Source organism: Trichoderma ghanense (genome assembly GCF_004382785.1).
Source record: "Trichoderma ghanense strain CCMA-1212 chromosome Unknown scaffold_3, whole genome shotgun sequence".
NCBI classification, from domain to species: domain Eukaryota; kingdom Fungi; phylum Ascomycota; class Sordariomycetes; order Hypocreales; family Hypocreaceae; genus Trichoderma; species Trichoderma ghanense.
Genome location: NW_027395666.1, coordinates 1,293,595 through 1,308,071, shown reverse-complemented (window position 1 = coordinate 1,308,071; position 14,477 = coordinate 1,293,595). Strand labels below are relative to the sequence as shown.

Below are 14,477 nucleotides of genomic sequence, written 5' to 3'. Positions count from 1 at the left end.
GCGTGAGTTGCGGTCATGAAGAAAGCTTTTTTATTCGTTTCCTATGAGCCGCTGTCCCCTAAACAAGGACCAGTAACCCCCCCCTTCGCCAAGTTCCATGATGCCCGTATGCCGCAAGGAGAAGCATAAGAATTGGTAAGACCGGAAAACAACGCATTTAGAACACCAGAGCCGCACCCTTCGTCTTCTTGTCACCACTGTAGCCGCAGTCAGCATCCGCTTCTCTCGCATCGTGTCGTCGTCGGCGTCCACATACCCCAGTTCGAAGTGCTTGCATCGCTTCAGGGCCAGCTGCAACTTGGTCTTGCACTTGACGCACTCCAACCGCAGCACGACCTTCTTGGTGGTCTTGGCCTTCTTGTGGAAGACGGGCTTGGTCTGACCACCATAACCGCTCTGCTTTCTGTCGTAACGTCGCTTACCCTGGGCGAACAGGGAGGCCTTGCCAGCCTTGTACTGGGTGACCTTGTGCTGGGTGTGCTTGCGGCACTCCTTGCCCTTGCAGTAGGTGTTACGGGTCTTGGGAATGTTGACCTAATCCGAGAGAGAAACAGTCAGCCATGTGATGGATCGCGGGTTGCTTGAGAGTGAAAGGTGCGAGATCGAAGCGGTCGTATCGTCCAGCACAAAAGGCAGTCTTTGTCGATTTCGATTCCATCAATTTCTCCGACCCCAAGCAGCTAAACAGTTTCGTAGTTTCACGATCGCATAACTGATGTTTGCCGAGAATTCTTGATGCAGCGACAGTCATCTCTTCATTGCAGCCCTCTCCCCCCACAGACATCCGATGCCCAGGAAAGAAAACGTCGGTTCTTGATCGCGAAGACTGCCATTCGTGCGGACGCCGGAATCATTCGAGAAATATCGTGTTGGTGAAATCGAGTGTAAGGGGAATTGACTGAGCATCAGCAATAGTCGCGACCGAAAAACGTACCATTTTGACGACGGTGTGCGGTGTCGTTACTTGAGTGGTTTGGTGATGCAAAGTTCCCAGAGGTAAAGCGAAATTTGGGAGAGTTTGGTGATTTCTCGCTTTGTGGGCGATAGGGTCAGCGCTATGCCTGATTGGGGCTTCGATAACCAGTGTGGCTTGCTTCGGTGAGTCAGGATTTCTGCCTCGTTTGTTGGGCCGCAAGAATTCTTCACCAGCCACGCACTCACGGAAAGTGTGGCGCATGCAGTCCCCCCCCCCTTGTCCGGACCCCACCATGGGAACAGCCATTGAGCTGGGAAGGCCAGTTAATGTCAAGGTACGGAAAGTTGGTGATGCTACTCCTTGTTGTTGCTGTGATTCTCTCTCCAAGACACCATATCCCGTAACATCACCAAAGCCGTCAGTCGCCAGCCGCCGAGATGGATCCCTATTCCGCAGAGGGCGAATTGATCAACATTCACACCCACTTCTACCAGTCACAATACCAGCAGGTCATCGACTTCGACACATCATCCTTCGCCCCCGAGAACGCCATTCCCGCGCGAGTGCTGAAGCTGCGAGCCCGCCTCGCCCTTGGCCAAGCCGAAGATGTCCTCGCAGAGGTTCAGGGCGAGACCGTCCCCGATCTAGAAGCCGTCGGCGCGCTGGCCGAATACAACTTGGGCAAGACGGATTCGGCGCTGAAGACAATCGAGAAGCTGGCGGCATCTGCAGGCGACAATGTCACTGTTCAGGTCGTTGGCGGGACGGTCCTCCATGCGGCTGGCAAGTCGGAGGAGGCGCTTGCGCTGCTTTCCAAGCACCAAGGAAGCTGTGAGACCCGTGAACACCTCACCGTGTCGGCCATGACTCTGACAGTATACTAGTGGACGCTGTCGCCCTCATTGTCCAGATCCACCTGCAACAGAACCGAACCGACCTCGCTCTAAAAGAAGTCACCGCCGCGCGGAGATGGGCGCAGGATAGTCTCCTGGTGAACCTGGCCGAGGCATGGGTTGGGGCTCGAGTGGTAAGAGAGGTGGCAGAGTGGCAGGGTGTTATACGAACGCTAACTCCATTGTTACAGGGCGGCGAGAAGTATCAACAAGCGTTCTACGTCTATGAGGAGCTTGCCCAGGGCTCTTCAACATTTTCAATACAGAGCCTCGTCGCTCAGGCAGTTTGCGAGATACACCTGGGTCGCCTCGAGGAGGCCCAGTCCGCCCTGGAGCAAGCTCTACAGAAGGAGCCTTCAAACGCAGAAGGCATCGCCAACCTGGTGGTGCTGAATTCCATCGCAGGGCACAACAACACCGAAGAACTTCTCGAGTATGCATGCCTCTCTGTTTTCATACGATCTGCGGGCTAACAGGATTCAGGTCACTAAAGAAGGTGAACCCTCATCACCAACTGGTGCTGGATCTGGAAGACAAGAGCAGCCTGTTCGATAAGGCTGCCGCAAAGTACAGCGCCAAGGCGCGATCATAGACGAGTACCGAGTCACACGGCCAATGACAGCGAATGATTCTTACGATTGGCAAGATTCAGCCAGAAAAGGCCCGTTTCCCAGTCGTAGCGGTTGGCACGCGAAGAGCTTACCGGCCAATTTAAGGTCAAACTCACAGTTCTTGAGTTGGGACACAGGCGTAAAAGTCGCACTTCACCAAGAGACGAGGGTTCAATATTTTAAGCTGCCTGAGGCGGCTGCAACTACCATGGACTTTTTTTTTTTCTTCTTTGAAAGTGGTCATCTTTCTAGAAAGATAGTAGCAAGATAATAATACAGCGACTGAAAGCTCAAACTCTTGCTATGCGCTCACCGCACCGGCCGCTCCAGCTTCTACCCTAGATTTTCCAATGAAAGTCCAAGATCAAGATGCGCAGCCAGCGAACGTCTGTCAAGATGATGATATCCTAGATGATAACATCTCTCCTTGGCTCTAATTATCAATAAAAAAAAAATCTTCGCTTCCCCGGCTTCCTGCGAAATCCGACTCAGGGTTCCCCATATGTGTATCCCACTCCCCCTATCCAACCTGCTCCAATTCTTCATCCGAGATGTAGAGCTGCAATCGAACATTTGTCTAGAATGCCGTCACCTCTTCAGCATCTCGATGAAAAAGCTGCACCTCGTTCGCCCGACACCCGTCGTCATTTCCAGCAACAGCCACAGATCCCGACTGTGTCCCGCCCACCCGCCCTGAATCTCCCCCATACCCCGATCCCAGACCCATAGAGAGCTGCTGATCCGAATCTGAGCATACACCTTCCAAAGAAGCACAAGGATCATCGACTTCACGCAAAAAACAGAGACCAACCTCAGTAGAAGCATTCGCATTCCCGCCCTGAGAATCACTCGCAACAGCTCCTTCATCCCCCCTCTGCTCATCCAAGCATCTCCCCAGCGGAACCTCAGTATAATACTTCTTATACTTGAGCAACGTCAAAGAGTACTCCTCCACGTCCTCCGCCCCGGGAATCGTATGCCTGCTCAGCAGCGACGAGTTCGATCCCGCAGACGATATCGTCGCGACGGAGTGGACCGACTTCAAGTCGTCCCTCGAGGTGTCGGCGTTGGTGGCAGCGGACTCGAGCCAGGCGACGATGGATCGCACCGAGCGGCCGTCTTTGGTGGTCATTCTTGATGTTGGCGTGGTGTGGATGCTGCTGCTGGGGGGGAGACGGGTGGGCGAGATGCGTTGGCCAATGTTGGATGAGAAGCTCCTGGGCAGGCCCTTCAGTTCTTTCTTTCTGTTGATGACGCTTTCGTCGGTGTGGTGGGATTTCTCATCGTCTTCGATGTCGTCTGCCGCCATTTTCGTAGTTCGCGCACTGGATGATGACTTTTCCTGCCCATGTTGAGGAGAGAAACAGACTGAGCGCGAGCTGGTGAATTTCGGATTTCACATGATACAGTGCAATAGGTCTTCCTCGCAGCTGCGAGACAGGTGGCACGGGTTCAGAGTCAAGTAAAGCAAAAGTGAGCATGCAGGCAAACTGGCCCTTGTCCGCGTTCTTGAATTCTATTTCCTTGTTCAAACCACGTTAAAACGCCGTAAATCCTGCAAAAAAACGGAACAAAAACATCCCGCTCTCTGCTGTACAACGCAGGAATACCACCAGATCCCTTCTATATCGAAACGGTTTTGTAGTCCCCATGTATCCGCCGTACACGCATCGCTTGCGCAATCATGGCCACAGCCGCCGGGGAGAGAGCCGCGCAATTCTTCGCGCCCTCTGTCCAACTGCACACTGCATGTTTCCCTCTCTCTTTCTAAATCCTTGAAAATCGCTGTTCAGAAGGACGCTTGTTTATTTCTTCTTGGGGCCCAGGCGGGGGGCGCCGATGTTGGCACCCCGCAGCTTGACGTTGAGCACCCGCTCCATCTTGGAGAGAATGTTCTGGTCGGGCGCGGCAGTACCGCGCTCGTATGAGGCGACAGTGGCAGCGGTCTCGCCAATCTTCTTGCCCAGCTCAGCCTGGGTCATGGTGGGCTCGAACTTCTGGCGGCCCTGCTCAATGGCCTTTCCGACTTCCTTTCCGACCGTCTTGGGCTTGATGATGTCGTCGGAGCGGTCGACCTTTGTGAGACGCTGGCCCTCAGTACCACCAACCTAGAAAGATTTCCATGTTAGCTCTGCGTCCGCTGATGGTTGGGCATCAAAATTTTGACAGGCGCTGACATACCGAGTTGGCAGTGGAGTACTTCTTCTCTGTGGCAATGGCAGCACCAGCTCGCTGGGCAGCGTTCAGCGCACTCTTTCCTCGGATGACGGTCTCGCGGTCCGAAGCGCCAGGACCGCGAACGCGGCTTCCAATCTTGGTGGCGGAATCCCAGTCGAGGTTAGACATGATGAATGACGTGGTGTTTTTGGCTTGTCTGATGTGCGAAAGCGGCCAGAAATGACGCTGAGAGGACCCGAGATTGTCGCGTAGGGTTGGAGAGAAGCAGTTTTTCTTTGGAGCGTCGGACGCTGGGAGTTGGATTGTTTGGAGCAGAAAAAAGGATGTGACAAGAGGAAGCGTCAGTGACGGAATGGATTATATAGCAGCAGTGCAAAGTATTCGGGCTGTAGTAATACACTGTATTATGGTCGGAGGCAAGGGCGAGAATAAGAATGCAAACGGCTGGCAATCTGACTCAATCGGCAAGCCAGATTTAGTCGTCGGCGCCTCCGTGGGGCGTCGCATCGCCGCTCATGGAATGTGCTAGACTTCCCCGGCTTATCTAAGGCAAAGACGGTGTCCCATTGGCTGAGCCGGCCTTGATGACTAAGGATGGCTGTGACCAATTGCGTGTCTGTCCCTGAAAGACCAATAATTGGGATGAAGCACCTTGATGGCCATCAGTGAGTTTCGAGGGGGATTTCCTTCTGTGACGTTGAGCGGATTTCTCTCTTTTCCTTGCTTCCTCTATTGCTACATGCCGTGACGTGAACTTGTGCGACCGCACTTATTGTCCAGCCCTTTACGCGGACTCTATCTCGACGTCGACTCGAAGCCAGGCACGGATATCTGCAGCATGCCGGTATCCCTATGGCTGGCTGCCGAACCAGATCTGTGATCTTCTGTCGCTGATTGGGCTTCATGGAGATTTCAGATGACTGCTTGTATCACCATCTGCCGTCTTCGGGCATCTCGTGAGATGCCATCTATCTGATCACCATTATTCTGATTTGGCTCGCTTTCAGCCTGAGCCACTCACTCACTCATGCTGTTTCGCTACGACGGCATCATGCCCAGTGACCTTGGCTACAGCTTGCCGGTCGAGAGCTGAATCATTGCTGACCGTCTTGGTATGTCAATGACACTTGGGCGGTGGACTACCAGGCACCTCGCGCAGAGGTGAGCGGATCGGATCTTGCGTGACACAGCAGACGACATGGCACGCCTTCTCATATCGGACCGAGTACCTGCTACATCTACCGATATCAGGTTCCGAAACCCCGCGAACACATTATCCATCTATCGTCTAGCAAGGTCCATCATACCTGTTGGAAGTCCCCTGAGACCACGGAAGCTTCTGATATCGACAATCGCCCAGTGCCGGTTTGCCTTTCGATTCTGGGCACAGATTGCTTTGGCCGCCTTCTGACGGCATAACACTGACTCCTTTCCGGATGAAGTTATTGAACAGGACGCATTTTGGGCCAATAGGTATCAAGCAGGATGCTGCCCACTCATCTTCGCGAAGGAACATCCTTGGTCTGGTCGTTGTGACCAGTCACTCGTCTAGAGCTACATGCTCTATGCTGATACGAGCCATTCAGAGATACTTCTCGCAAGTACGCTGCTGATACTCGAAGAAACTTGGAGCCTATTTTCCGCCAATTTTCGCGAATACGCCGAAGAATTGTCAAAACTGTGTTTTGTGACACTCGGGTCAAGTGGACATCCAGTGAGGAACGACGGAACGTTCGCCTCATCACAAGCGACGGTCTCATCTCAAAGGAAACGATCGTGAAGATACGGACTTCACACGTCCAGTTTCCGTGGTCAATGAGCCGCATGGCCTCGAGGCCAATCAGGCAATGTGGCGGAAAGCTGCACCGATGCATCAACTTCAAATGCTATTGAGAGCATTCCGAGAGGACATCATCGCCTTTGGGTGAGCCGATGGTTATGCACCGCGTTTCGAGCCAATCCATCGGGATACAATGTCGACCCGCAGGGGCTCAAGGGGCTATACGCCCGACGGCTTGGGCAGTTTCGGTTGGGTCGGACGACCCTCAGCGTTCGAAGCCTTTTGAGGTAATCCCTCATGCATGCGCTCGTTTTGCAGCACTTCGTGAAGGAATCCCGGCTCGGCAGCGCTATGCTGATGGTGTTCTCTTCGGGCAATCTTAGCGTCGCATGGGGGGGTTTAGATGCAGCAACTTTCGCAGAAGATCAACTGCTCATTCGCGCACCTAAGGGTTGCAAGCTGACTATACAGAACTGTTCAACCAGCGGGAAGAATTGTTCCATGTCATTTGCGGATGCTGCTGACTGCTCAGATTGCCCCCTCTTTGCCTCCCTCTTTGGCTATCAACGCTTCTTCTCGCTTCTCCTAGGATTTCGACGTGCCGGCCTCGGTAGATGCGGTCCGGGAAGCGGACTGTATGTTTCCCTATCATGTCAGAACATAGAACATCAAGACCGAGACATATCAGCAAGGATCAGGCACGGTCCCGCAGAAATGATTTGAGTTTCTGATTGCCGAAAGCCCGGGGGCGTCAGCATCTTACTGATACACGAGTTACCGCAAACTCCCATCGACGGTGTCGACAAAGCAGTTGGACTAGGTTATGGCAGCAATCCGACTGGGCAAATTTCGGCCTTGGGAAGAACCCTCCGTCGTATCGGCGGCGGCGGGCCCATACCCTCATGATGCGTCCAGAACAGAGCTGCACGCCTGCAGCCCATTCCAAATTCTTCTCACTGCTCGACATGCTTGCCGCATCGATTAGTCCGGAGCCACTTTTTCGCCCCAAAATCAACCCCATGACAAATAGTCGAGGCCAATAGCGAGCGCTCTACGGCAATGGGACAGGGAGTTAGCGTCCTGATGCTTCTTTGCCCTGATGCTGGCAATGAGAAGCTTTCGACGAGACGACGCAGAGAAGCCTTCGGTTCGGACAATCGGACGAGCTGACGCCATGGGTCGAAATACTTTGTCTGCTACGATGCTCCCGGGATGAGGTCACTGAAGAGATACTCCTCTTGACTGAGGATATAAAGAGCTGTCGATTCCTCTCTCTCTCCCAAGCCATTGGTATCTCGAATTCCTACCATACTCGAAGCGACAGCGCTCCGCATCCACAAACTTCCAGCGCAATCCCACGTCATTGCCGCCGCCGTGGCCCTCGTCCAACCCCGCCGAAGCTGAACTCCCGCCCTTGGTACGCCTCCATCTTTGTGTTACCCCGCCAATCCCGTCCCATTTCCACGCGTGAAGCTCCAATAGCTATCTCTTTATAAAAAGCTATATCCTGTTCCGTGCTTCCATTTTGGCAACATCTTTGCAATTCCTCTCTCCCAAGCTTGGATTTGACCCTCTAACCGCAATTCTACCCATATAGAATCAACACCACAAGCTCAAAACACCATGCCTCTCACCGGACACTGCCTGTGCAAGGCCGTCACCTACACGGCCGACGTCGACGCCCCCCTCCTCACCGGCTACGACCACTGCGACGACTGCCAGCGCCAGTCCGGCTCAACCTACTGTACGCACACGCCTCCCAGCTCCCTCTCCCCTCCCAGTCTCGAATCACTCCCTGCAGTTTCGAGTTATCCCTGAGGTGACGTTGAATTGGACTAATCAAACCGGTTCCCTCTACAGCTCTCGTCGCCGTCGTCCCCAAGGCCTCCCTCACCATCAACGGCCCTGTCAAGAAGTGGACCGGCACCGCCGCCTCCGGAAACGCCGTCCACCGCCTCTTCTGCTCCGAGTGCGGCTCTCCCATCGCCCACGACCCCGATGCTGCTCCCGAGATCATTGCCCTCAAGGCCGGCACTCTCGATACCGAGATTAAGAAGAAGCTGAAGCCTGTCAGTCGCCTCACCAACCTGCCTACAAATTCTCTCCAGGAGATTTTGCATCTAACCCGTTCTATGTAGGACACCGAAATCTGGACCGCTGGCAAGCTGCCTTTCTGCCAGGAGAAGCTCGCCAAGCCTTTCGAGTTCATGCCTCAGTAGACGACAAGGGAGAGAAGGAGGATCATGTGTTGATGTGCTCAGGCCGTACTAGCTCAAACAATAAATAATGTCAAACAATGTTTCGTGTAACAAACCGTCCGTCTCGCATCGTCAATGGACTCATCAGCATTGTACGACTGTTCGCTGCTCAACTTCCCAACCAGTCGATAATTCTCTTGACCAATTGTCAGTCTCGCAATATCGTGGACTCAACGACATGCCGTAATTGTGCTTTGCCCAGTCGCGCATGCAGCGCCACAAACAAGAAATCAAGAGGAGGAAGGGCAACGAAGCTTATATGCATCACACATGGGGAAACGCAACCTGCAACTCTGGAGCATCACACACGGGGAACCACGACTTGCAACTCTGGTCAAGACAGCCCCAAAGTCATTCATCCTGCACAAGAGAAAGGATTCGAGCTCGCATAGATCACACACAAGAGACAAGACGAAAAAGGTGGAAATCGTCACAGCACTCATCACGCATCAAAGTGGGCAAAGTCTTTGGTGGGCATTTGAGGTTGTATTGATCATACTCCATGGCTAATGATACTCGCGGGAAACCACTCCTCCTCTCCCCAAGCCCCTACCAGGATCTCAACCACCCGCCCATGCCAACTCGTCTCCTTCACAGCAAGCCCAAGATGATGCCGCCAGCAAAGACCAAAGCCATTCCGGAACTCGAGAACGTCGAAACGGCAGCAGATCTGTCGGAGGCAACGTCGACATCTGGGGACTCGCGCAGCAAATCGTTGAAAATGGTCGAATCGGATGCGGGCGAAGCGGTCGGGACAGTGGCAGCGTCCTCATCACTAGACTTCTGAAGCCCGGTTGGTGAAGGGCCGGCACCGGTCGCGCTCACGCTCACAGTGGCGGGGGGAACGACCTGATTGGGATCAGAAACGGTGATGGTAATGATGGAGGGAGTGGGAGCGGTCGGTACCGGAGCATCCTGAGAGATGGCCAGTCGGCGGTCGTCATCGCAGGCCAACTGTCGAATAACGGCGAAGATTCTGCGCCAGAGGTCTCGGACTTCGCGGCCGAAGCCGTGGTCCAACAGGCACCGCTGGCAGTCGAGGAAATCATCGAGGCCATCGCCGCCGCAAACGCACTCGGAGCGGGCGCTAAGGTAGGCGGCGGAGAATCGGCGGTCATCGTCGAATTGGCATGTGTTGTCGCGGAAGATGATCTCGACGCAGGGAAAATCGTCGTACTCGTCGTCATCGCTGAAGAGCACCTCGCTGAGGGTCTTCCCACCGAGGTCGAAGGAAGAAGCAGAGGCGACGGACATGAAAGCCGCGGCGGCAGCGAGAACGGTGGTAGCGAGGAACTTCATGATGAATATGGCTGACGGTAGAAGCTGTGGTGCTGGATGTGACGAAGATGTGGCCTTCAAAAAAAAGAAAAATAATGTATGTGAGCAAAGAAGCTGAGCGATGAATGAATGCTGTGATGGACGAGGTGGAAGAGAAGAAGATGAAATTCGGGGGAGACGCGGGCTTTATATACCCAGAGGGTCATCTGGCTCCTTCCTCGTCCTGGAACAGAGTTTGGCGTTCTTCCCTCGCGGAGGCGAGGCAATTGAGCAGTTGCGTCCTCGTTGGCGACGTTCCGGCGGAAGGAGTCTGGCAACGGCGGAAGTCGCCTGGCAATGGAGGAAGTCGGCAGTCCACGGAGGAAGCAGGTGCTGCGTCTCGACCCGTCGATGGAGGAAGCAGGCTCCTGTGAGCTGTCAAGCATGGAAGGTACTCGGGTGGTCATGCCATTCGTTATCTGAGTCTCCTGCGCGTCTATGTTGGTGAATCGTATCTACATGAAGGAGTCGTCCCGCCATTGTGCCAACAGATCCTTGGCTCGTCAAGTCATCACGGACCTGGAAGCAAGAGAAAAGAAAACCCAGTCTGCATCTCCCGCGCTCAACGCCGCAAGTGTCTATTATTGTCCGTTCCGTCATTACGCAAATGGATCTGGAACCTCCTCCCTTACCACATGTGCCCCGAAAGAAGAAAGAGAGATCCCGCAACGCCGCCCAGCGCCAGCCAGTGGCTGCAGCGCATCGAGCCGGCAGCTGCGCTCTTGTTCGGAGCCTCGGGCTCTGGCTGCTGCTTCTGCAACGAGTTGGTCTCGGATGCCGAGGAGGTGAAGCAGCTCGCTGTGCCGCACTTGTAGCCGCTGGGACAGCAGCCGGCAACCGCTCCTGCGTCCTTTCCGCAGAGGAACCAGCCGCTGGCACACTCGTCCGAGGCAGTGGCGGTCGGCACGTCATTTGCCGGGACAACGACAGTCACGCCATGGGAGGCAATGGTGGTCGACGGCGCCGGGCAGGAGAGAGTCTGGCAATCGCGGTCGGTGCGGCAGCAACCACCTCCGTGAGTGGCCAGGCAGCCGTAGAAGCCGGTGGGGCAGCCGGTCTGGGTCTCGCCCGACCGGGTCGTAGATCGGGGAGGAGCCGACGGGGTGGAGGAGAAGGCGGTGGAGGAGACGGAAGACGAAGACGAAGACGAGACCGAGGCAGAGGTGGAAGTCACGTCCGTGGGCCGCCATGGCGGTGCTCCGGTGGCCCCAGAGGCTGAGGCAGTCGAGGTACTGTCAGTGTCTGCATGTGAAAGGTAAGGTATGGCCGAAGGAGGGAGAGGAGCGTCGGTGATTGTCAGTCACGATCACGCTCAACGGATTCCAATTACCTGTAGGGACGCTTGAGTGCGCCTGGGAGGCACTCGAAGGCGATGCGGTCGGTGTGGGCATAGCGCTTGCTGAAGCGCTTGGAACGCCTGCATGTCGTCTTGTGAGCTTGAAGATCACAGCTGATGGACGCTGGGCGTAGCCTCTCATCTTCACCTACATCCTATGCCCAAGCAGACGTATCCAGGGATGCAGCAGCCGCCACCGAGATCCGCTGGGCAGCTCACGGCATCCGAGGGGCAATTGGCGATTCCTCCTCCGCACGTGGCTCCGTCAGGGCAGCACGCAACCTGTCCGGCATCTGAGTCCGACACGTCGGTGCAGTACGTCCCGTCCGGACAGCACTTATTATCTGCGCCAATGCTGGAACAGCTCTCCATTCCGCTAGGGCATGCTGCTCGGTTCTGGAGAAGTCCCAACACATTTGCCGCGCGTCGAAGCAGGTTCTCTTCTGAGTGGTGAAAGTGGTTCGAGAAGGTCGGGCGATAGCGCTTCGTGGAGTTGAGGGAGGAATCTTCGTCGTCGTCATCGAGCCACAGATTCGCAGGCCCGTAAGAGGTCAACTGAGGAAGTGCTTCGAAGGCGAGGTGATCGGGAAACAACTTTTCGTTTGGATTGGGCAACTGCTTCTTGATGGCCGTGGCCACAGGTTGCTCTGCTGCCACCTCTGACACGAGGGCGAGGAGGGCTGCTGGTAGGAGAAGCATTTTGTGAAGGGTTGTCATCGCGGGGGGGCGGTCAGCGCCTTTGAGAGTCGTGGAAGCCCGTAATGCCAATGAATGGTGTCACACAAGTGCTGAAGGCGCTGCAATTGATGTTAAGTAACAGGACCACACCGAGAATTGCGATTCCTCTCTTGGCCGTGCTCGAAGGATCACCCGTGAGCTGGCGATGCTAGCCAGCACCAGACAAGTTTGAATACAAACAAGCTGGTGGCTGGGGTAACGAGCTTAGCCTGCACCCCTGTGTGGGCCAACGTCCAAGCCGCAGACGGACAACAACAATAGACTCGAATTACTGCAGGATGGCATGAATGAAGCTACAATGGCAATACCATAATTTGCTGGCTAACATCTCAAATAAATCATTGCTCACATGCAGTTCAGCCCTTCTCAGTAAGTGACGCGCACGCAACCCTGCAGAGGGCGCAATGTCTTGGTGATTAATCGCTAATATACCTTGTAATCTTACACCTCGCCGTATTGTTTACTATGCATTTCATATCCCATCATTATATCCTTTCAGAATAGTGTCTCTTTCCCGTCTTGACTTTCTTCCTTTTCAGTCGCACACTTGTCTTCGGTTGAAGCCTCCTCCTCAAGTTTTGGCGTCGTCGGCGTCGGCGTCGTCGGCTTTACAATAGGCGGCGCCCTCACAAAGGCATGACACAGCAAGCCAGCAGCGACGCTGACGTTCAAACTGTCCACGCAGCTGTTGCTCGCAAAGTACGGCACTGAGAGCTCGTAATCGGCTGCCACTTTGATCGGCTTCGACAGGCCGTGGCCCTCGTTTCCCAGAACCAGTATGGATGGATGTTTCGACAGTGGCTGCTCTGCCTCAACCGTCGCCGTCGAAATGAACTTGTCGCCGTGTCTCTGCGCCAGTTTGGGGTCAGGCGGCGCTACGGCGGCATATGTCCTCCATCCGTGTTTCCGAGACTCCTCTATGAAGCTGACGGGCGAGTCAACGCTGAAAATGGTGATTTCCTCCACGGCGCCGGCTGCTGACTTGAGCACGACCGGAGTGAGTGTGGATGAGCTGCGATTTGTGATGCCCACTGCATCCACGCCAAGGTAGCTGGCTGTTCGAAGGATGCCTCCAAGGTTGCCCGGGTCCAGGATCTCGTTGAGCAAAAGAACAAAGGGTTTGGGCACATTATTGTTCTTGCGCGGGATGAACGTGTCGTGTCCGTTGATCGCCTCTTCCTCTCTTGACTGGTGGTCCAGTTCCACGTGAAAGCCCAGCTTTCCTAGCGTTTCTTCGAGCCTCCCAAGCGATTTCACGGGCAGTCGAGGCAGAGGCGATGTCTCAAGAACGAAGCCATTGTGTGGTCGGCCCATGCTCATCTTGTCCATTAACCGCTGGTCTTCATTCGGAATGATGGTAATCGGGACACCCCGTCTCTCTGCCAGCCTCGTGATGATAGCATTGTCCTTGGAGTCTTTTCGATTCTCGCCTCCGTAAATGAAGAGTTTGTATAGCTTTCGCCTTCCCTGCTCGAGTGCTGCTTTTACCACAGACTTGCCGTAGAGAAATTGGGAGGCGGCAGTCGTGTACTTGATGTTCATGGCCATCATCTGATTTCTTCGCTCACGAGGCTCTGGCGTTTCCACATCATCGTAGACATCGTCTTTGCGACCAACCGGGCGCTCACCTGAACGACCGAAAGACTGTCGCCGTCTGTCCATCTCACCTTGGATATCGTCTCTGTGATCGGAGGTACGCTCGAACGAGGGCCTCCCGGAATAGCGAAACCTTTCCGAACGCTGTTCCGGAATCTCGGAAGCTTGGATATCATCCCTGCGGCTGGCGGTACGCCCGAATGAACGGCCCCCAGAGTATCGAGACCTTTCTGAACGGTCTTCCGTAGACTGCGAAGCTTGGGAATCATTTCTGCGATTGGAAGCGCGTCCAAATGAGCGCCCTGTAGAATGGCGAGACCTTTCTGAACGCTCATCCGCAAACTGAGATGCTTCCGTGCTGCGTCGGGGCCGGGTTGCCAGTCTCTGATAAGGCAGTGGACGAACCGGCTCTTTCACAAGAGAAGCAGCCTGATCCTTGAAGGCTCCATGCTTGAGCTGATACACCAAGCTCTTCTTCCCGTAGCTCGAGTCCGGATTGAGGAAGCGTTTACGCCTTGTCTCTTTGGCGGATTCCTCCTCCTCGTCCTCTGCCGCCTTGCGACCAAGCTTTTTGCGCAGCTTCTGCTGTTGTCGAGGTGAGGAAGCGCCATCAAGCGCTCTTCGGGTCAGACCACCATTTCTACCTCTGCCTTCTGAGTCCCGGCCTCTGTCTTGATCTCCGTATTGGACTTTCTCAGATCGCCGGACCCCTCTGTGAATGGCCGAGAGGGTAGCAGGTCGTGTTATTTGTAGAGGATAGACACCTGGCCTATTCAGGCTATTGTATAGCTGGCGAGAGAAGCCATTAGCTCTCAGCTGCCCAAGAGATATCATTCTTGGAAAGGGAGCGACTG

The 14,477-nt window shown here is 54.8% G+C and overlaps 8 protein-coding genes across 8 annotated transcripts; 2 read left to right on the top strand and 6 right to left on the bottom strand.

Annotated features, from left to right (window-relative positions):
• Positions 1-157: 157 nt before the first annotated feature.
• On the bottom strand, positions 158-937 carry CCMA1212_003745 (60S ribosomal protein L44; the record flags this gene model as incomplete). The annotated part of the gene is made up of 3 exons (XM_073701080.1): positions 158-197; positions 257-534; positions 935-937. The coding sequence occupies 3 exons, from the start codon at positions 935-937 to the stop codon at positions 158-160; spliced, it is 321 nt and encodes a 106-aa protein (XP_073560570.1).
• A 416-nt stretch (positions 938-1,353) lies between these two features.
• CCMA1212_003744 (Coatomer subunit epsilon) lies at positions 1,354-2,401 on the top strand (the record flags this gene model as incomplete). The annotated part of the gene is made up of 4 exons (XM_073701079.1): positions 1,354-1,747; positions 1,801-1,943; positions 2,001-2,242; positions 2,293-2,401. 4 exons carry the CDS (start codon positions 1,354-1,356, stop codon positions 2,399-2,401), a joined length of 888 nt encoding a protein of 295 aa, XP_073560569.1.
• Positions 2,402-2,997: 596 nt separating this feature from the next.
• CCMA1212_003743 (uncharacterized protein) lies at positions 2,998-3,729 on the bottom strand (the record flags this gene model as incomplete). Its single annotated transcript, XM_073701078.1, has 1 exon — positions 2,998-3,729. One exon carries the CDS (start codon positions 3,727-3,729, stop codon positions 2,998-3,000), a length of 732 nt encoding a protein of 243 aa, XP_073560767.1.
• Positions 3,730-4,225: 496 nt separating this feature from the next.
• On the bottom strand, positions 4,226-5,627 carry CCMA1212_003742 (Multiprotein-bridging factor 1; the record flags this gene model as incomplete). The annotated part of the gene is made up of 3 exons (XM_073701077.1): positions 4,226-4,528; positions 4,602-4,888; positions 5,624-5,627. The coding sequence occupies 3 exons, from the start codon at positions 5,625-5,627 to the stop codon at positions 4,226-4,228; spliced, it is 594 nt and encodes a 197-aa protein (XP_073560766.1).
• A 2,374-nt stretch (positions 5,628-8,001) lies between these two features.
• CCMA1212_003741 (uncharacterized protein) lies at positions 8,002-8,597 on the top strand (the record flags this gene model as incomplete). Its single annotated transcript, XM_073701076.1, has 3 exons — positions 8,002-8,122; positions 8,239-8,447; positions 8,517-8,597. The coding sequence occupies 3 exons, from the start codon at positions 8,002-8,004 to the stop codon at positions 8,595-8,597; spliced, it is 411 nt and encodes a 136-aa protein (XP_073560769.1).
• A 630-nt stretch (positions 8,598-9,227) lies between these two features.
• On the bottom strand, positions 9,228-9,935 carry CCMA1212_003740 (uncharacterized protein; the record flags this gene model as incomplete). The annotated part of the gene is made up of 1 exon (XM_073701075.1): positions 9,228-9,935. The coding sequence occupies one exon, from the start codon at positions 9,933-9,935 to the stop codon at positions 9,228-9,230; it is 708 nt and encodes a 235-aa protein (XP_073560768.1).
• A 646-nt stretch (positions 9,936-10,581) lies between these two features.
• CCMA1212_003739 (uncharacterized protein) lies at positions 10,582-12,006 on the bottom strand (the record flags this gene model as incomplete). Its single annotated transcript, XM_073701074.1, has 3 exons — positions 10,582-11,185; positions 11,284-11,389; positions 11,442-12,006. The coding sequence occupies 3 exons, from the start codon at positions 12,004-12,006 to the stop codon at positions 10,582-10,584; spliced, it is 1,275 nt and encodes a 424-aa protein (XP_073560102.1).
• Positions 12,007-12,522: 516 nt separating this feature from the next.
• CCMA1212_003738 (rRNA methyltransferase 1) lies at positions 12,523-14,457 on the bottom strand (the record flags this gene model as incomplete). The annotated part of the gene is made up of 1 exon (XM_073701073.1): positions 12,523-14,457. The coding sequence occupies one exon, from the start codon at positions 14,455-14,457 to the stop codon at positions 12,523-12,525; it is 1,935 nt and encodes a 644-aa protein (XP_073560103.1).
• Between the last annotated feature and the right edge of the window lie 20 nt (positions 14,458-14,477).